At 42.5% G+C, this 26,694-nt stretch overlaps 2 protein-coding genes across 5 annotated transcripts; both read right to left on the bottom strand.

Moving 5' to 3' along the window:
- On the bottom strand, positions 1-26,694 carry bicdl1 (BICD family like cargo adaptor 1). Of its 3 annotated transcripts, none has more exons than XM_085293530.1 (11): positions 25,858-26,694; positions 24,789-25,004; positions 9,793-9,909; positions 6,467-6,613; positions 5,842-6,021; positions 5,506-5,724; positions 4,225-4,368; positions 3,621-3,751; positions 2,611-2,731; positions 1,275-1,328; positions 1-324 (listed from the first exon to the last, which is right to left on the bottom strand). In XM_085293530.1, exons 1-11 carry the CDS (start codon positions 26,248-26,250, stop codon positions 148-150), a joined length of 1,899 nt encoding a protein of 632 aa, XP_085149656.1. In that variant the 5' UTR covers positions 26,251-26,694; the 3' UTR covers positions 1-147. The 3 variants fall into 3 exon arrangements, 2 of the variants coding, with proteins under 2 accessions (XP_085149656.1, XP_085149655.1); XR_014894601.1 differs by having other exon boundaries at positions 187-324; positions 1,275-1,392; XM_085293529.1 differs by lacking the exon at positions 1,275-1,328.
- Positions 10,961-21,255, bottom strand: LOC146562031 (uncharacterized). 2 transcript variants are annotated; one of them, XR_014894600.1, is made up of 2 exons: positions 11,344-21,255; positions 10,961-11,115 (listed from the first exon to the last, which is right to left on the bottom strand). XR_014894600.1 is itself a non-coding variant. In XM_085293528.1 (2 exons), the coding sequence occupies exon 2, from the start codon at positions 17,338-17,340 to the stop codon at positions 11,743-11,745; it is 5,598 nt and encodes a 1,865-aa protein (XP_085149654.1). In that variant the 5' UTR covers positions 17,341-17,539; positions 17,768-21,255; the 3' UTR covers positions 10,961-11,742. The 2 variants fall into 2 exon arrangements, 1 of the variants encoding a protein (XP_085149654.1); XM_085293528.1 differs by having other exon boundaries at positions 10,961-17,539; positions 17,768-21,255.

The following is a 26,694-nucleotide window of genomic DNA, read 5'->3' as shown; positions in this document are numbered from 1 at the left end:
ATAAAATAAAAAAACCTCAGTGTGCATGTGCCACTGCCTGTCTTTGGCTGTGTTTTTACCCCCTGTATTGTGATGTCACTACCCTCCTTGTCCTGCACCTCGTCCGTCTGCGTCTGTCGGCTGTGCTCAGGGCCAGCATGATAGGGTTCAGTTCTTTTTGAAAAAAGAGAAAAGTCTCTTGTCCCGGTCGGAGATACGCTGAGCTCTTCTTGAGGACTGACCCCTGTGGGTTACGGACGACCCCGACAGAGATGTAGGGGCTGCGCGCCACTCGTCCTGGTGCTTGTCCATCAGCTGCTGGTCAATCACTCTGTGCATATCATCCTAAAAGCAGAAAGGTAAATGAGTGAATGACAAGAAGGAAAGGTCATGCGGAGAGGGCGTGCGGTGAGATGTTACAAGCACTTCTGGAAACATTGGACCCACTGAACAAGTTACCTGTTGGATAGTAATTATAGAAACACCACCATTACCTTTCACCTGTGGTAGATGTTTCTGTTCTGTGTCCTGTTCTTTTTTGTATATGTGTGTTTTTTGTTTTGCTGCTGATACAACCAAAGTTCCCCTTGTGGGACAATTAAAGGATTATTCTATTGTATTATTATAGTTTCCCCTCAGAATACATTATTTAAATCATTTTTGAGAGGCATGGGAGTTTAAAATTATTCAGTAATTCACTAAACAAAGTAAAGGATTGAAAAAAAAAAAAGAATAAAACAAGCATAATTTTGGCACATTGTGTAAGAGTCCACTGTTCTGAACTGCACCAAACACTTTGAATCTGATGCCAGATTCATTCTTGGTTGTTGTTGTTGTTGTTGAGGTATAAAGCCACCAGAGGGCAGTAACAAGCTGTTTAATAAAGTGGGAACCAATTGTGATGTCAGACTGAGACTTACACTCGGTACCTGGAAAAAACAACAACCATAATATAATTTATCCGCTAATGTCACCGACATACAGTAGCATAAATATAACCATACACAATTCAAATATGTGAATTGATGAAGTGATCTGCACTTCTGAAAGGGGTGTTCTCTCAACAGGTAAGCTGACCAGTGGACCGGCATATGCAAGTGAAAGCAGAGAGGACACAAACAGGTGGTAAGAGAGGAGGTGGTGGGTTTAGATGGTTCTCTGTGCTGGCTAATGGTTTCAGATGGGGAGGGAAAAAAAGAGCTGAAATGGGCATTTCTCTTGGCATGGAATGGCTCAGCGGTGGCTGGTTTAGTTGGTGCGAGGTAAAACGGCGAGATGGCACTGCCCGGGCTCACCTCTAAGGCAGGAGGGGGGGTGGGTACCACAGGGGAGAAGGGGTGGTACAGAAGCTGAGAAAGGCCACTAGATCAGAAACCACAAGAGCCAAACAGTAAAGAGCCCTGAGGAGGCAAACTGTGGGTAGGGAGGAGAGAGAGGAAAGAGCAGCTTGTTACAGATAAAGGGGATGGGGAGGGAACACACACACACACACACACACACACACACACACACGCACACACACACACACACACAATATGTTCAAGCAAAAAGTCTAATACAGTACTGTGTAAAAGTGTTGAGTCACCCCTTGTGGGTGGGGGTAGAAATTTATTGAAACACAATCTTGAAAGTCAATATTTGTTATCACTGACTTTATTCTTCAACACAACTTGAACTGTTCAAAATGTCACACAAAATCTAAATCTTCCAATTTCTTTAAGTTGTCTATTGATAATGAATTGGACCAAAAATTTCAAATTTGGATTCATCACTCAATAAGACCTGTTGCCACTTATTTTCAGTCCAGTTCTTGTGTAATTTACCAGAGTCTTTTCTCCCTGTTTCCCTTCTGTAAGAATGGTTTCTTGACAGCCACCCTCCACCCATACAACACTTCATCAAACAGTAGATGACTCAACTGAAGGGCCAGATGCCGGATCCCTCAGGTTCTGTGTCAGGTCTTTGCTGGATGTTTTTCTGATATCTTAAGGACATGACTTTCTGATAGCCTGAAGTTTAAAGGAGGGTTGCAACAGACTGCAAGTTGCAAAGTTCCTAAAGATAACATTTAAAATTCAGTCTTCACCAGGTTGTCTGTTATTTGAAGATATCACTGGTTCCTCCCTTGAGTAAGGTGCTTTTTTTTTTATGCTTGACTGTTTCATGGCTGAGTGTTAAAACCTTTAAAAGACTCAGAAATCCTGGAGAACTTTTCCTTGAGACCACTTTAAAAAATTACCAGAAATTCTGGCTCCTTAGAAGCAAAAAATAAATAAATATTGGCTCAAGACTTTTACACAGCACTGTAATGTTCCTTTACTTTTGTCCATCACAGACGAGAAACTGACACTCTCCCTCCGCAGTAAAGTGAGTAGCTCAGTTTGAATACACAGATGCTGTGAGTGGCTTTAAGGTAACAGACTGACACAAGCTACAGCGAAAACAGGGGGGAAGGACAAACTGTTCTAGCAGCTAGATGCATTTTATTCATGTATAAGTGTATTTAAAGTTGTCCAAACCTAATTTAGTCGCACTTCATCTTTTATTGCGTTGGCATTTACGTAACTTATGTTTTTAAAATGAGCTGTTCCAAAAAAAAAAAAAAAATGCTGAATATAGCCTTTGACCCACCTGCCAAGCCTCCAGCTGCTGCGACAAATTGAGCTTCTGCTGGATGGCGTCCAACAGCTGGCTGTTCAGAGACATGATGTCTATTTTACATTTGGCCAGCTCCATTTCTACTGCTTTCTTCCTGCAAGACACACACACAGACACACACACACACAACAATATGAATGAAGGCCATGCACAAAGTCAGCTCTGGCACTTTGCCACACAAATCAGTCATTACTCAGTGACAGAATAAGTTGACTTCTTGCAGCAAACCTCACAGTTATGTTGAATATATGCTGTATCAATTTGTACTTGCACAAGCAGCAGATTTTAGATGGATAAGAGCACTTTGTCAGCATGTATGTCACAGTTCTAGATCATGACATTATGGTCTAGAACAGCGGTCCCCAACATTTTTTGCGCCACGGGCCGGTTTATGTCCAACAATATTTTCACAGACCTGCCTTTAAGGTGTCGTGGGAAAAAAAACAAAAACACGGCACCAGTAGGTATAAAAAAAAAAAAAGAAGATTTATTTATAATACATGGAAAAGACCCAGGAAAACTGAGTTAACGATTAAAAAAAAAGAAGATTAAAAACCCTGAAAACCATAAATTTCACACCTGAGCCTCAACTCTCGCGGCCCGGTACCAAACGACTCACGGACCGGTACCGATCTGTGGCCCGGGGGTTGGGGACAGCTGCTCTAGAACTGTTTTTTCCATCTATCTAGACTCTAGAATAATAAGGTTTAGGGTTAGGGATTAACAGACTTGATAATTCAGTTATCAAACATATGATTAAGATCTGAAATGATGGCTGAAAATATTTCATTATATTATAACTTGAAAAAAATTCAAGCGCTGTCGCACTGCTTGATGAACTGAGGCATAAATTTAATGTAAATACAGTAAAAAGATAAAACTTGTAATCTTTTCAACAGCAAAATGAACTTACTAAACCCGTGCATACACCTGTTGAAGTAGTGATAAAGGACTAAGCTAGTTGTGAAATCGCGCAGTCTTACTTAGCTATGGCATCGTCTCGGTCTCTGATCGCACTCTGGAGCTGCTCGCTGGGTTCTCGAACATCAGCCATTGTCCTCATTCGCTCGTTCTCTTCTCGGAGAGAGCGCATCTCTACAGAGAGCAGCGCCACCTGTGGATCATGCAGAGTGAATGCGAATGAAACATCCCTGTGAGATTGAGGCCATGTATTCAGGGTGCACGGTTTAATGGCAAAGTTAGACAACATGGTGCTCATGGGCGAGATATTTGTTTGACCTAGTTCGGCAGAGGATGGAGTGCGTGAGCAGCTTGTGTCATTTAAATCATGCAAGACGGCATTTTAAACCCACAGGAGAGCGTGAGCTGTCCTGGCAGAGAGAAGGTTGAACAAGGTTGAAGCAATGTCCCACATTAGAAAAAGCATGCATCAAATTCAAACTGATGCGCGACAGGGTGAGGACTACATCTGCTGCAATACGTCATCACAGTGTTAGACATGAGAAACTCCTTAATGCAGCGTTATTACCCCAGAAAGACAGGAAAGGATCTTGACTTCAGCTACATTTATTATCTAAATCTCTGACTGACATGCACATACATGATGCACACACATGGTTGTTTTACCTGGTTGTGCAGCTGCAGCAGCTCCTCTTCATTGCCGCGTGTTTTGTCCTGCTCCGTCTCATACAGCTCTCTGACTTCCCGCAACTCTTCTCCCAGTTTCCTCACCTGCTCCTCCAGAGCCTCCTCATCACTACGCCGTGAGCCCTTTGCACACAAAGCACACACGTTACAACAAAGACTTACCGTGGACAGTATCGGCTTTATGAGAAAGGAACTCATGTGTAAAGTGACGATGATTTCTTTAATGCTAAAAATATGCATTACATATTGTAAAGACAAAGTGAGGTGAGCATTGCCTGTTTAACATAAAAACAGAGTAGTGGGAAAGTCTGTAGACATTCAGTGTACCTGTCTCCTGGCCTCCTCCATACATACTGATGATAATTTGAACCAAATACTTCAAATTTAGATTCATGACTCCATAAGACTGTTTCCCGTCCCTAAGTATGGCTTCCTGACAGCTACCCTTCAACTGAGACCATTTCTGATGGGGCTTCTCAGGTCCTGTGTCAGGTCTTTCCTGTTTCTGAAGGATGTGACTCTGGGATACTGCCCAACTTCTGCAGATAGCTTAGGCCAGGGGTGTCCAACTCCAGGCCTCAAGGCCCGGTGTCCTGCAGGTTTTAGATGTGTCCTTGATCCAACACAGCTGATTTAAATGGCTAAATTACCTCCTCAACATGTTTTGAAGTTCTCCTGGTAATGAACTAATCATTTGATTCAGGTGTGTTGACCCAGGGTGCTATCTAAAACCTGCAGGACACCGGCCCTTGAGGCCTGGAGTTGGACACAGCTGGCTTAGGCCCACCACTTCCACTTATCTAGTTTCCTCAGATTTTTTTAGGACACACTGCACACCAAGTGCCAAGTTTCATCTAATAGTTATAACAAATGTTTCTGTGACAGACTGCTAGCACCAAAGGGCCTAAAGATAAAATTTAAAATGGATTTCTTTGTCTGTTGTTCCTTCCTTGTGTACCTTTCTTATGCTTGAATGATTCACAGGTCAGTGTTAGGTGGCTTAGCAAACAAAAGAAGTATTCCTCTGAAAAGCCTGGAGAACTATTGATGAGAACAAGCAGTGGCTCAAGACTTTTGTCACACAGAAAATAAGCTGCTGTATTGCTGTGTACAGTACTACATAAATAGTTCTTCTTTTGAAATAATTCAATCGCCAAAAATTACTAGTAGTCCAAAATTAGTCATTATCTCACTTTTTCAGGTAACACCTAATATTAGTCTAACAGCAACAATGCTGACTGCCAGCGTGTTGCTCATTACCGTAGACTCATTGCCATCCAGCAGATTCTGAGTGAGCCTCCGTAGCTCTAGCAAGCTGGTGTGGAGGCTCCCAGTAGGCACATCCTTGGCTGAGGAAGTCTCAGAGGACTCGTCCATGGAGGAGTCAGTGGACAGCGCTGAATCCGTGACATCGTTTCCCCGCAGATGAGAGCAAAGTGAGCGAACTTCACAGTAGGCCTCCCATAGCTGAAGACGTAGCTGATTGATCAACAAGACAAGATAGTTTAGATTATTAGTCACCAACACTCCTGATGCTCACAGCGAGTTTAAACAAACTGACTGTGGATACGATCAGGCAGTCATAAACATCGCTACCTGCTCCCTCTCCTGCTCCTGCTCCTCCTGCTCCATACTTTGCTCTATCTCACACAGCAGGCTGGAAGGATGGGGGGTAAGAGTTTGGAGGCTGTGCTCCTCCGTCAGCTCCTCCAACCTAGCGGCCAGCTGCCTGTGGGACACCTGAACCTCCAGCAGCTCCAGCTGGCTCTGCCGCAACTGGACACGAGAAAGGAGTTAACTAAGACTTAACAGTGGCATTCATCTCATTTCCAACTCTATATGTTTATACTTGGGCTATATTAGAGTAGCTCTGGATGATAGATAGTTCAAAATCATTGTTATTTATGCAATACTGAACCTTAGTGGAGTTCATCAGCGCCTCCACTGTCTGAAACAAGTTTTACCTCCCTTTCTCCTTCTTTTAAGTAACTTTTTTCGGGTTGGCTATGCACATAAAAACTCACAGGGATTACTTGTTTATACACTGATGTAATAGTGTATATACAATACCACTACTGTAATAGCTAGATATGAATGAAAATAAGGGAAAGTAAAATAATCTAAAACCACTCTAATCATTTGTAATAATGATAATAGGAATAATGTACACTATCTACTAAGGTAGCAATTATTCCCCGAAGCTTCATTTATGTGTCCGTACCTGGAGGTCCTTCTCGTGACACTGCTTCTCCAGCACCAGCGTCCTCTCCCGGAGCTCATCCACAGTATTCTGCAGCAACTCGTTCTCCTCGAGCATGGCGTGCACTCGGTGCTCCGACTCCATCTTCCGTTCTGACAGCATCTTAATCTAGCATTTCAAACAGTGACAGTTAGACCCTGCGCTGTGGGAAGCAGGCGTTACATTTAGAATCCAAGGATTGCTCAGATTTCCTGGTCGATCGCAAACAAATGGGCAGCTATGGACCTGATTAAAGGCTGCATATTGTTTTTTCCCTGCCTGTGAGGGAAGCTGGGCTCTTACACAAGATTAAAAGCACTCCCACTGGCCTAAAGAATGTTCGTTGCCTAGCACGGGTGTCTGCATTGGTCGCCACCCTCGTCTTCAGGAATGTTTTGGTGATGCTTTAGCATCTACACAAAGTTTCCTAGCAGTGTACTGCTTACCGTGCCTGTGTAATGGCCTTATATTGAAGACACAAGATAGACTTCATGAATTGTCTTCCCTTGCAGCTGCCTGAGCAGCTTTGCCCATTAAACAAACATCAGCTCTGCTCATTTTTTATCCCTCCTGCTTCTGACCTACATCTGATAACCTACTTCGCAGCACAGGGAGCTTTCATGCAGAACAGTTGTTTTTACTGGCACATGTGCATCTACGTGATCAGGTTCTGGATATTTTGGGTAGTCTCTGCTTTCACCCTAATAGGCCAAAAAGCCATTAGTCATCAAGAACATGTCATATAAAGGCAAAGCATTGGAATAGGGGGAGCACCCAGACATTGCAGTATCTCTAAATATAGAGCAGGAGCCTTTTCTCCCAATTATAGCACAAGCTCTGCAGTCTGGGTGTTTTCTCCCTGGCTTTGAAGAGAAGCTGCGGAACAACCTGAACTCTTACAGCACTGACGTAGAGGACATATCCATTCAGATATGGCACAACTGACATCACAACACAGCTCATGCTCTGATAAAAACAAAAAAAAAAGTATCCAAGCTTGGCCTCGGAAACAGGGATCGGCAAAAATGCTGCACACATAACATATTACATACTATAAAGGTGAAAAGAGTCGGCACTTTGCCCCATCATCAAGACACATGACAGGCAATTGCAAAAATCAAAACAAATATCAGCGCCTTCGCTGTTCCTGCTGTTTTACAGTGTGTCACATGCAGCATGCAGTCAGGCTGAGAGACGGTGCAGGGGAACCACTCACTTCTAGCCCTTGCTGCTCCAACCAAGAAGGAAGGAGGGTGAGGGGAATGGGAAATGGTGAGAAAGGCGAAAAAGATAAAGAAGAAAGGAAAGAAATCACACAAGTGCCTCGAGTTCAAAGTGATGATCATCCCCTGAGAAAAAAATAATTTATTAAGGGAAGAAAGACTTTTCTTTTTCTTTTTATCATTAGTGGAGACTTTAAAGCATGACTGTGACTTTTATTGAACAAGTGGACACTGTGGCTACAGGTGGTAATTGCAAGATAATGGCATACTGACTCTTTAAAGTTATCATCATTAGGCAAGCAAAGTGAGGGGACCGGATGTCAGATAAACAGCAACATTTATACTTACCTACCTCGCGATCGATTACAATTAAAACTAATGATGCATCTCGAGTCTCCCACTTAAATGTTTGAACTTGCTATACTAACTAAATAAAAGATGGACCATAGACTGTGCTGTAACTCATAACAAAGCCCTAGGTAAAGCCTCAGGTGAGACATGCAGTGGTTTCACTTTAGAGGCTGTTTTCTTATATACACTCCCTGGTCTACATGGTCTAAATATTTCAAAAACCCTACTGGGAAAATCCCAATAAATGAGCAATTTCTTGCTGATATCCCATGTCAGTGGAAAGCTGCTTTAGGCTGAGGCTAAGGGAAGGATGAGGGCATCGCTGACTTACAGCTTGTCAAACCTTGAAGCAGATGAGTTACAGCAACAGAAGACCACACCAGGTATCTCTTTTGTTAACTAAAAATAGGAAAGTGAGGCTACAATTCACACTGGCTCACCAAAATTGGACAAGACTGGAAAAGTGTTGTCTGATGAGTCCTGATTTCTGCTGCAACGTTCGGATGGTAGGGTTGGAATTTAGAGTAAATAACATGAAGGTATGGATCCATCCTGTCATGAATCAGCAGGTCAGGCTGGTATTGGTGGTTTAATGGTGTGGGGATATTTTCTTGGCACATTTTAGCCCCTTTTATGAATTACTCCTATTACACATGGAGTATTAATTATATGCCAAAGCTTGAGTATTGTTCCTGACCACGTCCATCCATTAAAGGTCAGAGTATGTCACAAAACTCAAATGATCTCAAATTGGTTGGCTGTACTTAAATGACCTTTGCTGTCACCAAATCACAATCCAATAGAGTAAATTGGGATTGCAGTGGAACAGGATTTTCATTATGAACGTGCAGTTGAGAAACCTGCTGCAACTATGATGTCAATATGGACCAAATTCTCTGAGGAATGGTCCCAGCATCATTTTGAATCTGTGCCACAAAGAATTGAAGCAGCTCTGAATCAAAAGGGAACTAGCAAGTTGTACCTAATGAAGTGCCCTGTGAGTGTATCTCTGACAAGAATGACTTCATGCAGTGCACTGTAAGTAAAGAAATAGTGAAAATATGAAATATTTAAATAGCTGCGTGTATGTTTGCGATAGTTTCCAGCCAGCAGAATATCGTCAGCATCCAAGGGCAATGTCCACACTAGCTATTTAGCTATTTTAGCTAGATTAGCTATTTTAGTTTAGCTGTCTAGATTAGCAATCTTAGCCTAGCCATGCGGATTTTCTTTCCTTTTTAAATCAACCACTGATGTTAATGTGACATGCATGTGGCACAGTTTGGCGCTGGTGCGTATTAAAGCGCCATCTTCAGTATAAATTTTTTTTTAGATAAGTGGTGACTGGCATAACGCGTTTTAAATGTAAATGCAAAATCCAACATTTCTGGTAAGTGTATAACTTGCCTTACTTGACTTGGGCCTGTCAAAAACAGTGTACTACATGGTTGTGGACAAAATGAAGTATCTGAACAGACCAGCTTATTCAAAAAATTGTACAGTCTTGCTTTAACTTCCCTTGAGTTCTGACGCCACCCTACAGTTCTTAGAAATGACTTAAATTGCTTCTACTATAGGCACCATGATTTTTTAACTCTTAAGTACCTAAGATAAATGTTCCTGTTAGAAGTTCTAGTCAGCTTTAGGGGGAGTTTTCTCACTTTGTGCATGTTCAATCAACTGTACTTGTTATGAAGTTATGTATACAGTAGACGGGATGCACACAAGGCTGACCTCAGCCTGTAGAGTCTCTAGTCGTGTCATGTGCTGGCGTGTGGACACACTCTTCTCCCTGAAGTCATCCCGTAATGAATGGACCTGAGTGGACAGCTGCCTCTCCACCTCTGCAGCCTGGACAAAGACAGAAAGGGAAGGACAGAAACTGAGCTTAAAAGAGGCCTGCTTTTAGTTTGAAAGAATACAATTTAGCACTGTAAAATGTTGCTCATGTAAGCGTTGTTCGTGGTAATACTGGCATTAAAAATCAATGTTAACGTGTTGCAGAACTTGATAACTTAAATTAGAATACTGGCACTGCAACTCTTTTGTCTTTTCTCCCCCATGGTGACTCATTGGAGGCTAACACATGCAGACACTCAAACACATTGCTGTTCAGATTGCACTCACACTGTGTTAGTGACACTGACGTGCTGTAAATCAGCCCTCCCCAGTCTGTTTTGGTAAATGGTGCATTTAATAGCTGGTTCTCTAAAAGCACAAATTCACCCACAAGTCATGGCCCTTGCTAAAAGCCTCAAACAACAGAAATGATCTGCTCGCTATTTGTGCAATCCAGTGAAGCAGCAGCAGCAGCCTTAGTGCATCACTAGAGCTTATTGGACAGGTGGGATCAGACCACACAGAGCCAGGCTGTGCATCATTAGCATAAAGCTGCACTCAGGAAGCTACATTTTGCATTATCATCACTGCCATGGCAACAGCAAAATCCTAAAAAGCATACTTTATCTCTCTCAGGAGATACTGAAAATTGAGTAAATGGACTAACAAAAGAAAAACTAGAAGCAGGAAGTCAGTTTATATTTCCTTATTTTTGTTGTCTTTTAATCACCGAGTGTTGAATGAAAGTGAGGATGACTTATTGCATCGATATCAATAAAAGCCTCTAGATGGCACTACACGCTGCTGCAGCTTTTTGAGGCGCTCACAGAGAGATGAAAGGGCTCAACAGCTGGGCTGTACATGCATCAGGCCATTTTAGTTCACTTCTGTTTGTAAAGCAGCACTGTTTGTGGTGTCAGTGTTCTTTGGGAAAGTCTCTAAGGACAGGCTGCCATTATGACCATTTCTGAGGCTCCACTCTGAACAACACCTAACAACACAGTGTAAGCACCATGACTACTCATGTTTCTACTGCTTACCTGCAAAGGCCTATTTACCTTTAAATAAATCAGTTTATCATCCACTTCAATCCATCATGAATTCCAAAAGCACACAGTGTAGCATCCCTGGCTGAATGATGGTCTCTTATACTGATGCTTCACAGAGGTTTTATTGGAAATGTTTTTATTGAAACATTCAGTGAAGACACCGTAAGAGCTAGGAGCAAAACAAAACCAGCAATATTAATACCATAACATCAAAGGAAACAAATTTCTCCTGCTCACATATAGCATATACATCAAATTTACATCACTCAATTCATTATATCACCTCACTAACTTACAACTACACATAAAGGTCAAGGTCAAGGTTAACAACATAAACTCTATTAAACGACATTTTGATTGCATGTAACTTATTCCGTTAAAGAAAACATTAACAAACCTTGTGCCACTGTCAGCCAGGTACTAATTGGCAAAGTAAACGTACATATTTTTCACTTTAAGGCACACTATTTATCATATCCTAAAAGAAACGTTACTAACAGCCCTTTAACGGTTTTGTGCCAGTTTCCTGTTTCAAAATAAAAGCATGGATTTCAAAATAAAACCGAAGTGCCTTTCAAACAATCGTAAAAAATATTTACCAAATTTAAAGGTCATTTACACTCCCACCAAATCATGAGTGTTTTAACAAAAGGGAGAACCATAACACGAATGATTTTTAAAAACGAATGACCTTAACCACAAGGCCTTTTACATAACGAAAACAAAGAATTATCCATGCATGAGCCTGCAGGTAATGTCCACAAGTCTTCATACAATAAAGGGTATGGTCGTTGTCTTAGACAGCCTCTAAAAGCAAGATCAGTTTCTGAATGGGCCGTTCAACAATGGATGGCTTGCCAGAACATTGACCCTCCCTTTTCATTTTCTGGTCCCCAAGACGAATCTTAACTTTCCTCACAAGCCCATCTTTATCAGCGACTGTTTCTTCAACTCTGGCTAATCTCCACTCGTTCCGTGGCAGATCATCCATCCTTTCGATGACTATGTCACCAACTTTCAGATTCCTTCTAGAAATATGCCAACGTTGTCTAGTGGCAATATTAGAGAGATACTCTCTTCTCCAGCGGTTCCAGAATTGCTCTGCTAGATACTGGATATGACGCCATCTCTTACGAGCATACATGTCTTCTCTGATGAACGTCCCGGGAGGTGGTAAGGCTCCAGTGGGTTTCATAGTGAGTAGGTGATTAGGAGTCAGCGGTTCTGGACCATTTGGATCATTCAGGTTATCCACAGTGAGTGGACGGCTGTTCACAATAGACATTGCTTCGTAAAACAATGTCCTCAAACAGGCATCATCTAATCTTCCAGGTGAGAGTGAAAGAGTGGACCGAAGTACATTTCTTACTGTTCTGATCTGTCTCTCCCAGACACCTCCAACATGGCTTGAATGGGGAGCATTCATAATGAAGTCGCACTGCCTCTCAGCCAAGAATGCAGTCAGACGATTGACATCCATCTGTTTCAGCGCATTATACATTTCATTCTTAGCTCCAACAAAATTGCTTCCTTGGTCACATCTTATTTGTCGTACTGCTCCTCTTATGGAAACAAAACATCGGAGGCCATTAATGAAGGCATCTGCTGACATATCATTCACCATTTCAATGTGAATTGCTCTACAACAAAGGCATGTGAAAAGCAGACCATAACGCTTATTCACCTTACGCCCTTGCTTTGTAAAAAATGGCCCAAAACAGTCCATTCCGCAATAAGTGAAAGGTGGAGATGGATCCACCCGCTCAGATGGCAGGTCTGCCATTCGTTGCTCTTCCACTGATCCCCTGAGTTTCCTGCATTTGACACACTGATGCACATAAGATGCAACAGCTCTGTTCATTCCTGGGATCCAGTATCCATTTGATCTGATCTCGTTGATGGTTATACCCCTTCCTTGGTGTTTAACCTGTTCATGATGATGAGCTATTATCATCCTCGTTATGTGGTGGTCCTTTGGAATGATCATTGGATGTTTCTGAGAGGCAGGGAGAGATGCATTTTTCAGTCTTCCTCCCACCTTGAGGATTCCATCTTTGTCAAGAAAGGCATCCAATCGAAACAGTTTACTCTGCCGTGAAAGTTGTAAGCCATTACTAAGTAGCTGGATCTCATCTCGATACACTCGTTTCTGTAAATCTCTTATAATGATGCGCTGTGCATCCTCTCGCTCCTGAACTGTGCTGTGACTTGTTGACTTGTCACTCTTGGTTCGGCGAAGAAGTCGCGCAACAGCTTGTTTGACCTTACACCATGAAGAAAACTTTGACAAGCGGTCTGGAAGAGTCACTTGTTCTGCAGACTCCAAATTTAGTGCTTGAACCCTTTTAACTTCAGGGTCCCCAACTGGGATTTCTGGGATTACCTCTACCTCTGGTGATACCTCTTTCTCCCATAAGAACTTGGGTCCAGTAAACCAGTTTGATGTCAGAAGCTTGCTTGCACTAGAACCTCTCGAAGCAAGGTCTGCAGGATTCTTGTCAGTAGAAACATATCGCCACTGCTGAGGAGTTGTACTGAGATGTATTTTCTGAATCCTATTTGATACAAATGTGTGGAAGCGACGTGACTCGTTGTTAATGTACCCCAGTACAACCTTGGAGTCTGTCCAGAAGTATTCATCAATCTCTGAAATTCCCAGTTCTTCCTTTAGAGTATTGCTTGCTGCAACTGATACAACAGCAGCAGTCAGTTCTAACCTGGGGATGGTCACAGCTTTGATTGGAGCAACTCTGGACTTTGCCATAATCAGAGCACAATGAACAGTTCCATTTCCATTCACATGTCTCAAATATGAGCACTGGCCATAACCATACGTGCTTGCATCAGAGAAGTGATGTAGCTCTCTCTTTGTGACCTTTCCAAAGTCAGCTGGTACATAGCATCGGGGTATGGTGATTTTATCCAAATTTGCCAGATCACTCTTCCAGGATCTCCAGACTGGTTGCAGTTTACTGATGAGTGGGTCATCCCAACCTGTACCATGCCTACACATTTCTTGAAGAACCCTTTTCCCAGTTAGCAGGAAAGGAGCAATAAGCCCAAGTGGGTCATAAAGAGAGGCAACAGTGGATAGTATACCACGCCTGGTTTCTGGTTGGTCCTTCAAACGGGCATGAAACCTGAAACTGTCTGACTCAATGTGCCAGTGGATTCCTAAGGCTCTTTCCAGCGATGAATCACTAAAGGCAAGATCAAGAGCCTTTACTTCAGTGGCACGTTCAGATGGTGCTATACTCTCAAGCACCTTCGCATTGTTACACACAAATTTGTGTAGTCGCAGACCACCCATAGCACAGAGCCTTTGGGCTTCTTTTGCAAGCTGAATAGCCTCATCTACATCTGCTATGCTTGTGACACCATCATCCACATAGAAGTCCCTCATAATGAATTGGGAGCCCAGAGGAAACAGGCTCTCGTTCTCCTTAGCGAGATGTTTCAACCCATAGTTGGCACATCCCGGTGAAGATGCAGCACCGAAAAGGTGAACTTTCATACGGAATTCCTGTGGCTCCACACTGAAGTTCCCATCCTTCCACCACAGGAAACGTAGGTAGTCTCTATCCGCTTCGCGCACATGAAACTGATGAAACATCCTTTCGATGTCGCACATCAGAGCAACATGGTTCTGTCGAAATCTGATAAGAACACCAGTTAGAGTATTTGTCAAATCTGGGCCCGACAGGAGATGATCATTTAGGCAAGTTCCCTTGTACTTAGCCGAGCAATCAAAAACCACTCTGAGCTTCTCTGGTTTTTTGGAATGATAAACTCCGTGGTGTGGAATATACCATGTTTCACCTTCCTTCTCTTCACAGAGAACTTCTTCAGCATCATTGTTTTTAATTACCTCATTCAAAAACGTTACGTAGTGAGTCTTGTAGTTCTTGTTGTTCAGCAGCTTTCGTTTGAGATGGTTGAGCCGGATGATAGCTAACTGCTTGTTGTTGGGAAGGTAGGGTCTCTCTTTAAAAGGGAGAGGCATCTCATAGTGACCATGGGCGTTCATGTAAATGCTTTCCTTTAGCATATTGAGGAAGAGGATGTCATCTTGAGACACTGTTCTGCTGTCCTTGCTGATGTCCTTAAAGTCAGACTCAAGTACTTTAATGGCATCGGATGGCGTCACTGGAGGAAGCTCTTTGACAGTTACTCTATGGCATATGTTGGCGACAGGAGGAGATTCAAGGTGATTTGTGGAGGTATAGCCACGCACTCTGAGACCTGAGACTCTTTCACTGTGTGTTACTGTGTCCTTTCCGATCATGGTGGTTAGCTTTAGCCTTACAGGATAGGTCTTGGTTGTCAAGCTACGACTAACATCTTCATCAATAAACACAGTGTCACTCTGGGTGTCAAGCAGAGCATAGACAAGCCTTTCTATTCCTGGGTTGTTGGAAGAGGAAACCCAGACTGGCAAAATCATGGATGTAGTTGTAGATGTGTGCTCAGTCTCTGTATTGAGAGACAATGTCGTAACTGCTTCGTCTGTATTCTGATTAGAGGCTAACACAGCATTCATGTTGGAATATCTGTCGTCATGAAGGCAAGTTGGGTGTCGTCCCTTACAGATATCACATAAGTGTCTGTGGCGGCAGTCTTTAACATTATGGCCTGGTTTCAGACAACCATAGCAGAGTTTGTTTTCCCTTACATACTTTCTTTTCTCTTCCAGAGGCGTTCCTTTAAACTCTGGACAACTATGTAGGCGGTGTTTGTTATCATGACAGAATGTACAAGGGGGCTTTAAGCTTGTCTTGGATGGTACATTCTTCTCATTCTCTGTAAGTGTCTGTGTATGGAGAACAGTAGATTTATTTTTCCTTTCTTTCAGATGATGTTTCTCTGCAGGTAAGTCTGATAAACGTAATGCATGGAGGGAAGTTACTGGGTTACAGGCAATCTCTGCTTCTAATGACATGAAGTTGACAAAGTCCTGAAAGGCTGGAAATTCCTGTCTGTCCTTCATAAACTGGGTCACCTTGCGGTTCCACCTTGAAGCTGCCCAATCAGGTAACTTTTGGACCAGCTTTTGATTCTCTTCACAGTCATTCAGAATGTCCAGCCCTTTAATATGAGGCATGGCTTGCTGACATGCATGTAGGAAGTCGGCGAATGCTCTGAGTTGTTCTGCATCCTTTGAGTGGATCTTTGGCCAGCTAGCTAGTTTTTCTCTGAAAGCTCTCTGCAAGACGAATGGTTGACCGTACCTGCTATTAAGGCGATCCCATGCATCCTTATACGCTTCATCATCCTCCCTGTAAAAGATACCATCAAGTGTCTTTCGTGCAGGACCTCCCACATATCTTCTCAAGTAATGCAGTTTGTCAGCTGAACATATGTTCCTTTTATCTATGAGGGATATGAATGAAGATTTCCATTCAATGAACTGGATTGGGTCGCCGGTGAATACAGGTGGCTCTGGCATTGGAAGTCTGTTCATGGCTATGCTGTCTTGTACTGCTTGAGCTAAGTGGGACACATCTGTCTGTGGAGGTGAAGCTGGAAATCTTATGAGATGCTGAACTGGAGCCAGAGACACAGCTTGATGTGGGTGCATATGTTCCTGGTTCCTTAGTTTGCTGTTAGCAGAGCACAAGCTGCCCTCCTGCATTACATCTTGGTTGTAAATTGACAATCTTGCTCGTGCTGCTCTTATATCCTTTTCAGCCCTTAGTCTTTCTAGTTCATGTTTTTGAGCTTCAAGATCCCTTTTCTGTTGCTCTACTAAGAGCTGGATCCTTTCCTTTTGTTTTCCTTCCGCCAATAACAACTCATATTCTGCTTCCTTTGCTGCTAATTCTGCTGCAGCATCTGCTCTTTTTACTGCGACAATGGAGTCTATAGTGTGTTGACTTGGAGGTGAAACTGTGGATCCATATATGGAATGAGCATAGTCTCTGTTAAGGAGCTCACGAAGGCGTTCTTTGACTGCTTCACTATCATAGTCTTCGTCTATGCCTGATATTCTTTCATATGCAATTTTAATAATGTCCTTTGTTACGGCCTCACATGCATCAACACGACGTCTCGTTTCACTGGATGGTGTGAGGTGATCTCTGATTTGTACATAAATGTCCGTAATATCATTCATGCATTTCTCTAAGATATCAATGAGAGCTGCGATTTCACTTTCTGGAATGTCTAGCTTTAGCTGATTTCTTGCCTTACGTGCCTGGATCTTCCATTGATCATAAAGGTGCATGAGCCGCTTCTCCCTTTTGTATGCCTCCTCTCTCTGAAATGTAAGCATCTTCTCCGTGGGATTTCTTGGGCGATCAGATCTGCGAAGTTCCTCATCCTTGCTTGCTTGACAGATGTCTTTTATTTGATCTGAGCCTTCTGCTTCTGCAGTTAATATCTGAGATGCTTCCATTTTGAGCGAGTGTCACATTTAGACCATCACAATGAATCCCTCTTCTTTCATCATAGACTTTGGCAGTCAGGTGAAACTCGTGAGGCTGAAGCTCTTACTGTAGCATCCCTGGCTGAATGATGGTCTCTTATACTGATGCTTCACAGAGGTTTTATTGGAAATGTTTTTATTGAAACATTCAGTGAAGACACCGTAAGAGCTAGGAGCAAAACAAAACCAGCAATATTAATACCATAACATCAAAGGAAACAAATTTCTCCTGCTCACATATAGCATATACATCAAATTTACATCACTCAATTCATTATATCACCTCACTAACTTACAACTACACATAAAGGTCAAGGTCAAGGTTAACAACATAAACTCTATTAAACGACATTTTGATTGCATGTAACTTATTCCGTTAAAGAAAACATTAACAAACCTTGTGCCACTGTCAGCCAGGTACTAATTGGCAAAGTAAACGTACATATTTTTCACTTTAAGGCACACTATTTATCATATCCTAAAAGAAACGTTACTAACAGCCCTTTAACGGTTTTGTGCCAGTTTCCTGTTTCAAAATAAAAGCATGGATTTCAAAATAAAACCGAAGTGCCTTTCAAACAATCGTAAAAAATATTTACCAAATTTAAAGGTCATTTACACACAGCGCTAAAAAAAAATCCTGATTTACAGAACTTAGCGCCTCATGGACAATCAAATCCTTCCCTGCATGCATATGACCTGGATTAAATAATGAAAATGGGGGTTGCTATATGTTATTCTTTTAGAACAAGTCAATAATGTTTACATCAGAAGGGCAAAAAGTAAAAATAAGTTGAAAAGTGAAAGTTAAGCTTTCCTTCAGAAAACATTGTGGTACTGATGGTCTAGAATAATCTCTGGATCCAGATAAGTTTGTGATATATTTGCAAACATGATTCAGGTCCCGACTAACTCTAAAGGTTTAATCACTTCTAAGCTGAACAAGCACCATCTCTTAACTTTTTGAGTAATCCTACCAACAAGTAGATAAACTGAACCAATCGCATGAACTACTTGGCAGAGCAGTGATGACTAAGTGATGGCTGAGCAATAACTTTAGTTTTTATAGGTCTAATTATTCATGTGTCAGCTTTGCACCTGGTACTTGAACACAGAATTGAAAACAAGCATGCTTTGTGTGCCATGCTGTAATAAAGGAGCCGAATGAGCTTTTATGAATCAAAAAATATGGTGTGGGAAACCTTCTTTTTACTTTTTACAAGAACCAACGGTGGATGTATATAACTTGGGAAAGCAGAGGGATAAAAAACTCCAAGTTATATCCCAAACACCAAAGATTCATGGATGTTTTGTCGGCTAAATGTGATTTCCATGGAGTTTTTCCCCCTCGTAACACTTGTTTCTCTTTCCTGAACTGAGTGGTTTCATTCATATTTCAGGGCTGCTCAGGTGTGTGTGTGTTTCTTTATGTGTGATACCTCAAATCTACACGTTCTTTCAACTAGAGAATTTTTTGTCATAGTTTGTCATTAATTAGACTGTAATAATTGTCCTTTTAACATTTTGTTCAACAAGTGTTTGTTGGTTGGGTAGTCAATGTAGTTGACTCTTTGTAAACCTGTTGACAAACTACAGTCATGTTTTCTGAAATAACACAAAAGGACACCTTTTTCAAACAATGTAAATGCAGGTATGGGATATGTCATTCCAAAAAACTTGCTGGGAAAAAGGAAAACATACAAATACTTGACAGTCTGATCAGTTTAGTTCAGTCAAAAAGCCCAGATGTACTTATCTGGATGAACACTACATAGTGCCGTTGCCTTTGAGTGGAAAACAGGGGCAGGTAGCAGGAGCCAGTGTGACAAGCAGGCCAATGTGACATCTGACCCACTGGCCCAACAAGCTGACAGATTGAAATCGTTTTGGGCAAACCGCAGAATCGACCGTGAAGTTCCAAACAGTCACTTAATCTGTGCATAAACTCCTCAGATTCCAGATCAAGTATTATCAACATGACAGGACAAACTGGGGGGAAAAGAAATCAGACTGCTGCGACTGAATCCAGGGCACCAAAGTAGGGCTGAACAGAGAGACGTGTTACTGTAAAGCCTCTTTACTCTGGACATCACTTCCGGTAAATACGTGACATTCGCTTTTCCAAAGGTGGCAGGAGGAAGAGGAGGAGAGTCACTGCTGCTGATTCTGTTTGGGGCTTTCTGTGCGGGACCCGATTCAGGTGCATCAAGGGTCTTGGGTGACACACGCTGGCATCAAACTATCTGTATCCTTGTACCATTCTGTAGAGCACATTCCCATGGTAACAACACAGAGGGTTTCAATTTGCATGTCACTCTGGTTGTCATAGCAACCGCAGAGAAGTGGGATTGGCGGAGCTGCGACTTGGGGTCTCAGTACTTGTGGTATTTTCCGCATTCTCTTTCTCAGAGCACCGTTCCTTGCATGGAAGGAGGAACCCTCCGTCTTAAACAGTTGCATAACAAATCCCACGTGACAATACGTGAGTGCGACAGCAGATCTTATAGGTGCTCCAGCAACTGCTCCATATGGTGTCAGCAAACGAATGGACAGATGAGCAGCACTGGCTGGAGTTTATAAATGTAAGGTTTGAACTAACCTGACAGGTAAATTTAAGCAAGTGATGAGGAAAAAAATTGCACTGACTCCTCCTGTACAGCCTCAAATGAATCAAACACAACATTCATGGGTGAGTCCATGTTTCATAAGTGAACTCTGAACGTTGAGGGAAGTAGAAGTGACCCCAAACATAAAGCGTGACACTTTTTTTTGACAGAGTCAGGGCACCCTCTGCTTTCTCCCAGCCTGTGTGGTAATGTAATTACAGAAAGGTCCCTTTTCCTGCTTGTTCGCTCTGATCAGATTAAGCCCGATGAGATTGGCTGCCCTGACACTCCAGACCCACGGAAACAAGCACACACCTCCTGAATCAATGACAGCCTATTTTCTCTGAGTGCACTGAAATAACATATAGCATTAATAGTCAGATCTGGACTCATTCAAAACACATACACACAAATATAGTGGCCAGACAGAAGAAAACCATGAAGGAGGGGACTATTTTTATGATCTTCTTTGCTCAAATACCAGCGTTACCTGCTGCTGTTATTAATTAAGTAGAGTATGGATTGAAGTTGTTTTGGTTCCTGACTTAATGCATATAGCAAGGCTATTAGCTTGGATTATAGCTAATCCCTTCAGGACCGTATCTTACCCCATGACTTACATCACTTCCTATGAAGTGCCCTGGGTTGTCAAGGTCATCTCACTGGAGCCAAATGAAAAGAGCCTGTTAAGAGCTGATCCCTGTGTTGTTAAAAGAGCACAACACTGTTTTCTTGTATTTGCCTGTAGGTTTTACTTCCTCTGAAAAGCTGGCCATTTTACATAAACAGACTTTTTAATGGGCAAATGTATAAATAAAAGCATAAATCATGAAATATTTAGCATTTAAAGAAAATAACTCTAAAAAAGCTGAGATCAATTCACAAATTGACCTTAATGTGATTCACCAGAGAAATAAAAGCTAAAATAAACCTGCAAATATAATTAATGCTAATGATTTCTCTATTACTTTTTTTGTTGCTTCTACATTTTGTAAATCCATATATATATGCTTTATTGGCAAACAGGTCTGATTTTGATCTCTGTGATTAAATTAGAGACAAGGCTGGATTTTCCGTGGCGTTGTGTCTGGTCCACTTGTTTGTGCAGTGATGTATAACACTTTTGCAAGAAAAGGTGCAAGGCTATGTAAAATGTAAACAAGAATGGCCAGTTCAAATATAGCTTATCAAATATAGAAACTCAGACATTTTGATAACATAACGCATTTAGTGCATTGACGACTAGGAAAATATTATATCTTGGATTTTTATTTGTTTGTTTTTTGTTTGTTTGTTTGTTTGTTCGGGAGGGGGGGGGTATTTGGTGAGATCTCACTGTTTGGGTGGAGGCTTTGGGAATACTATGACCTGACTATCTACTGATGGTACTGGAAATTTCAGCTCTATGATAAGTCACAAGGACAGTTTGCAGCTTACTGATAGTCAAGAGACATACTGTGCTTCCTTATAAGAAGTATGTACTGAACCTGTGTGTGTTATTAGACCTTTAGAACTGGATGACCAGCCCTGCTGTAACATGTAACTTTCTCTTTGACATTAAGTGACCACAATACTGCACAGTATATTTCTGAGGAAAAACTCTGTCTCATCATAACAAATAGTGCAATAAGTAAAGTAACAGCTCACAAATGCAATTTAAAGCACTACAAAAAACCAAAAACACGCAGGCCCATTTAGGCCTATTAAGGAACTGTCTTGCTTGTCACCAGCACAGTGATCAAATCCCACCATCAATTCCAGTAGAAGAGTCCATTAGTTACTGTGCTCGATGTCACAGGTGGCTTGCATGTTTGCAAAGACACCATAAGTGCTGTTTATTATACACAGGGTTTAGAGAGACATCTGCCATCCACACATTAACCATTGTGCACATCATCCAATCACATGGCTCCACAATGAAAACTAAACAAAAATAATAGTTTGTGAGCTGTGCCCGCCCACCTGCACGCTAGACTTTTGCATTTGTTTCCAAAATCCAACTTTTCAGTTTTCCAACTGTACCTTAGTAAAACAAGTGATGCAACACAGTGAAAATGTGTCACTGTCCCAACTATTTTCAAACGTTATGTCAGAATGAAGTGAAAAATTTTGAAATATAATCTAATTTCTCAGTTGCAACATCTGGCATGTCTTCAATTAAAAATGAATGATGATTGCACAGCATCCCAAATTTTTTTTTTTTTTTTTTTAGTAATCAGCAACGTGATTGAAAACAATTAGTAGACGTGCTTCATTGTGATTTTTAGGAGGCATGGCTTACGCAACAGTGACAAGCTAGTTATCACTTAGCCAACTTATTTAACAGGGTTAATAGGACAACATATAGATCTACTTTTATTATGAATCTGTTTCACTAGCAAATTTAACCATTACAAGAAACAGGTCAGATGAAAATGAAAGGCCTTCTGTGGCTTTACTACTGCACAGTTTCCTCGGGGTAGCCTTACATTCCCTCCATTCATCCAGACATGTAAACAGCTAATATTACTTAGTCACAGGCCATTGCTTAGTAATGAGCCCAGACAGAAAGAGAAAGAAAAAGAAGAAAGACGCAAAGAAGAAAGAAGAAAGTGAGATGGTGGGAGCACTGTGGCTGACCTCATTATTTTTACTAACCAGTAGGTCTTCCTCTGTCTGCCCAGCACCCTGAATCATGAGATCTGGATCGATGCAGTCAATTTGTTCTCGTGAATTTCCCTGAGACCACAAGATCTGCTGTCCTCCTCAAAACATAACACAGACCACTTCTGGGAATATCTTCAAAGTTTCCCATGCCAGGATTTCAGTGAAATTAAATCCAGTTTAATTATTCTAAGTGCCTACTTTTGCTGCAATCCACAGTAACTGACTTGTCCAGCATCGCCCTTTGATTGCAATGCGATCATGGTGTTGGAGCAAAACAGCTCAGGAAGCCGATTTAACCTGATGAAGATGAGGGGGAAAACTGTGGGTTAAAAATCAACTGCACTGGGCCTTTCCCATGTGCCTGGGAGCAGATCATATCTTCTCCCAGGAGGGGAAACAAGCACAATCCTGAGCGTCATCAGAGGCAGTAGTGACGGCATTATCGAAGCACCTGTACAGGCCTGTCAGTTGTTCTGTACAGGGGCCTTGGGGCACCTTTAATTGTAGCTTCAGCACCCACTGTAAATCTACATGACACCAGTCAGTACAATGATGCCTCTGTTTACAGCCTTCATTTTGTAACACTAGCCTGACAGGTGCTGTATGTTTCTCTCATGTGCGAGACGAGCAGGATCAGGGGCGTTTCAAGAGTAAAAAAAAAAAAAATCATAAAATTCTGTCTGAAATAAATATAAAACCCTACCACTTGACAGATTTCCAGCCTCCATAAACATGAACTCTAACACATAGCTGGCCTGTAAGAAGTGATGGCAGCGACACTGATTCAACAGCGAGGTACTGGATCTATGAAACGAATGATGCTTCACAGGTCCTTTGTTTAAAGGTCACTTTTAAAAAGCAAAGAAGTTATAAAGGAGACAGAAAGTGGACCAAACCACTGTTAGGCATATGAGGGGGAGTCGATTTTTTCAACATGTAGAATATATAGTTGTTCATCGGCTATAATTAGCACAAAAGGACTTCAGGGCATATTGTTACATTGCTAAATATCATACTTAAGATAATGCATTAAGGTAGACGACACAAAGAAAGGGGGATCTGGCCTCCACCGTCCCCCCATGATCTCCACCAACGGTTACACTGATATGACAATTCAATTCTGGGAGGGGGCAATCAAATTTCATGTGCAAAGGAACAGGGCACACCACAAGCCACCAAATCTAGCCACAAACACAAGCAGCATTCTGGTCTGTGAAAGCACAGCATTCCTATGACATCAGTTATTAAATACGATGACCTTTAACCACCAAGCAGAACATAAATAATATTAAACCGTTGTTTATTAAGTGGCGGTGCAATTATCACAGAGGTGAACAGTGTGAATAAAAGGACACTCTAATAGAGCAATTAAGTGTGCACTCGGTCTGAATAGAGGCTGCTTGTTTTGATGTTGATTGAACAGATTGAGGTGTTGTACTGAGCTCCTTAGGAAGGCTTAATCAGCTCTGGCTACAAACATTAGCATTCTCACTTCTGTCAGTCTCCACCTGCTGTCAGACTCAGTTTAACCTAATGTGTTTCCAGTATATCCAACAAGGATAGAGCCTGAAGCTTTCATGGTGACCCCGATCGCTGCTATATTATACATCTGCGTGCTCATCTACTGTAATGTGTCTGTCAGGAGATCTGCTATGAGACCTTTTCTACTGTGCCAGTCATAATAACTGCACTCAAATTACCTGTCAATATGCAGAGTGCTATTGCATAAGTGTGCAGTCCAATCGTTCTAAATTATTCCGCTTAAGACCTGGAAGCTACACTTTTATATTGATGAGTTAGCATAATTCAGGTGAAGTCAGAGAGAGATGGGCTGAATAAAGATAGATCCACCCTGAGGGGTGATGAATCCTCACTTGGCTGAGCACCTTATGTCATACCAGCCAGGCAAACTGAGTTGTGGCCTCACTGGCCCTGAAGCCAGGCCAGAGAGAAACACTTATTCAGATACACAGATGCACATACTGGCATTTCTGTGAGTCGTGCTTCTAGGTGGGGTGGAAGGGCATTTACAGCGGCTTTAAGACCATGTGATTTGATGAGTCAAAGCCCAGACTAAATCTTCCTTGAGGGTGGCCCAGGGAGCCTGAAGCAACACATTTGAAGCACAAACATGCACACAAGCACACAGGCTGAAGCATTCCTCACCCTACTGAGTTGCTCCAGCAGTCTGTGGTTCTGTTCTGAGAGCTCGCTGATGGCCTTGGTCTTGTCCCTGTCAGCTTCTTTCAGCTGGACTTGCTGTCGCTCCAGCTCGCCCTGCAGCTGCTGGACATCCGTCTCCAGCTCGGCCACCCGGCCTTCCCATTCCCCCTCCCGGCTTTCCAGACGCCGTCGCAGCTCATGCTTCTCTTGCTCCAGGTGCTGCATTATGTTGACAAGAAGAAGAGGTCATCATGTTTAAAACCCTTAACTTTAAACACAAGTACCAAAAAAGACTATTGGGGGTTTGACAATGACAAATACTGGTGGTTCTATGGACTGAGAAAGTAAATCTGTCTTGGGCAAACACATTAGAGTATTGGTGGTTAAAAAGCAAACAAAAAAAAGTTGAGACTGGAAACACCAGTTGAATCCACTGAACAGATATGACCCTAGCTATTGGAGTGACAGTTCAGATAATAAGATGCTTCTTTTTTCTGCAGTTAGCAGTGGACAGATGTGCATTGCACCACCAGCAGCTGCCAGCTGTTATGGTCCTAGGATCAAGCAATCACAAAAAAGAGGTATCACATAGACTCAAAACAAAACAACATCAAGCACTGCCAAAAAAAATGAAACAACATCAATAATAAGGAGATGTTAGGGCTCAGCTTCTCTGAGGATAAATATGGATCAAAGGGATGAACAGATGTACAGCAGATACACTAGGCCAGGATTAGTCCCTGTGTTTTTTCATGTGATTTGTTTTTTCTCGGCCCATGTGCCTGGTTGTTCGAAACATTTGGAAAACAACAAGAACAAAAGATCAGCTGTGAAGCCTTCGTTGTAAACATGATGAGTTTATAGTGAATGCTGTGCTGGTCACTCTAGCCATAGACTGGACTGAGCAGCATGCCTATCTACACTGTATACTATAACTAGGCTTGGAGCACATAACTTGCAAGTCTGCAGGCAGCATTTGTTGCTGAGTTTGTTTCCAAACAAGGCCTAAACTTGACACAAACCAAAACGATACTTGAATTAAAACTTGTCAGGCGTACTTTCTTTAGATTACCTCCAATTTCTCGTTGAGATCTTTGTGCATTTTCTCATATTGCTTGGTCAAGTCTTGGTTTCTCTCCAGCAACGCTTTGCCGAGTTTAGCAGCTAAAACCAAGTCTTTTTCCTTTTGGCGAAAGAGCGACAGCAAGTCTGCGTTATGCCCCACCGCAGGCGTGTCTGGGTCTGACAGCTGCTCCTCACCTCCCCGCTCCCCGGTAAGCATGGCCAGTTCCTCCTCCAAGGCCATCCCGAGGCCTCCGGAACCGGCGTGCCGCAGCGGATGACCCTGAAAGCCGCCGGGCTCCTGAGCGGTGGGGCTACCCCGGGACTCCATGCAGTCGCTGTCCAGCTCCAGTGGTGCTGAAACCACGGCAGACGTCTGCAGGTCTAGGCAGAACGCGGACATCGCCGCCCGGCGGAGGAGAGGCCAACAGATTACAGCCGACTGATTTCACACCGGATAAACCCACCCTGCTCCGACTGTGTTGGGCTGACCGGGCCGGCTTCTAATCAACAATTCATCCATTATCGTCGCTCTTCGGATCCCGTGGTGTTTAAAAAGTGCTGCCTTCCCAATTTCCTCACGTCCCCCTCTCCTCGTTAACCTACCAGCCGCAACGGTGGCTCTGATTGAATCCCAGCAAACACCGCCTCCTCTGCAGCTCACTGACTGCTTGTTTATGATTGCTCACAACAAAATATTTTTATCCCGGTATGAACCGCCTCAGTGAATTCTTCGCAGCTGTCGGTCGGTCAGGGTCCATCCCGTCTCGGGGTCCTGGATCCCCCATAATGATCGGCCTCCACACCGGAGGAACTTAGCAGCCAAACATGATAAGCGCGATCACGA

The sequence above is a fragment of the Mchenga conophoros genome, linkage group LG12 (assembly GCF_057382185.1).
Source record: "Mchenga conophoros isolate Kocher_MC1m ecotype Shallow Benthic linkage group LG12, M_conophoros_male_GT1.1, whole genome shotgun sequence".
In the NCBI taxonomy this organism is placed as follows: Eukaryota; Metazoa; Chordata; class Actinopteri; order Cichliformes; family Cichlidae; genus Mchenga; species Mchenga conophoros.
This window is presented reverse-complemented; position numbering and strand designations above follow the sequence as displayed.

Excerpts from the sequence above, each read along its gene's own strand:
- LOC146562031 (XM_085293528.1), bottom strand. The coding sequence starts at position 17,340 with ATGGAAGCATCTCAGATATTAACTGCAGAAGCAGAAGGCTCAGATCAA.
- bicdl1 (XM_085293530.1), bottom strand. The coding sequence starts at position 26,250 with ATGTCCGCGTTCTGCCTAGACCTGCAGACGTCTGCCGTGGTTTCAGCA. Across the intron at positions 25,005-25,857 it reads ATCTCAACGAGAAATTGGAG|CACCTGGAGCAAGAGAAGCA; the intron begins GTAATCTAAAGA and ends AACATAATGCAG. Across the intron at positions 5,725-5,841 it reads AGGAGCAGGAGAGGGAGCAG|CTACGTCTTCAGCTATGGGA; the intron begins GTAGCGATGTTT and ends TTGATCAATCAG.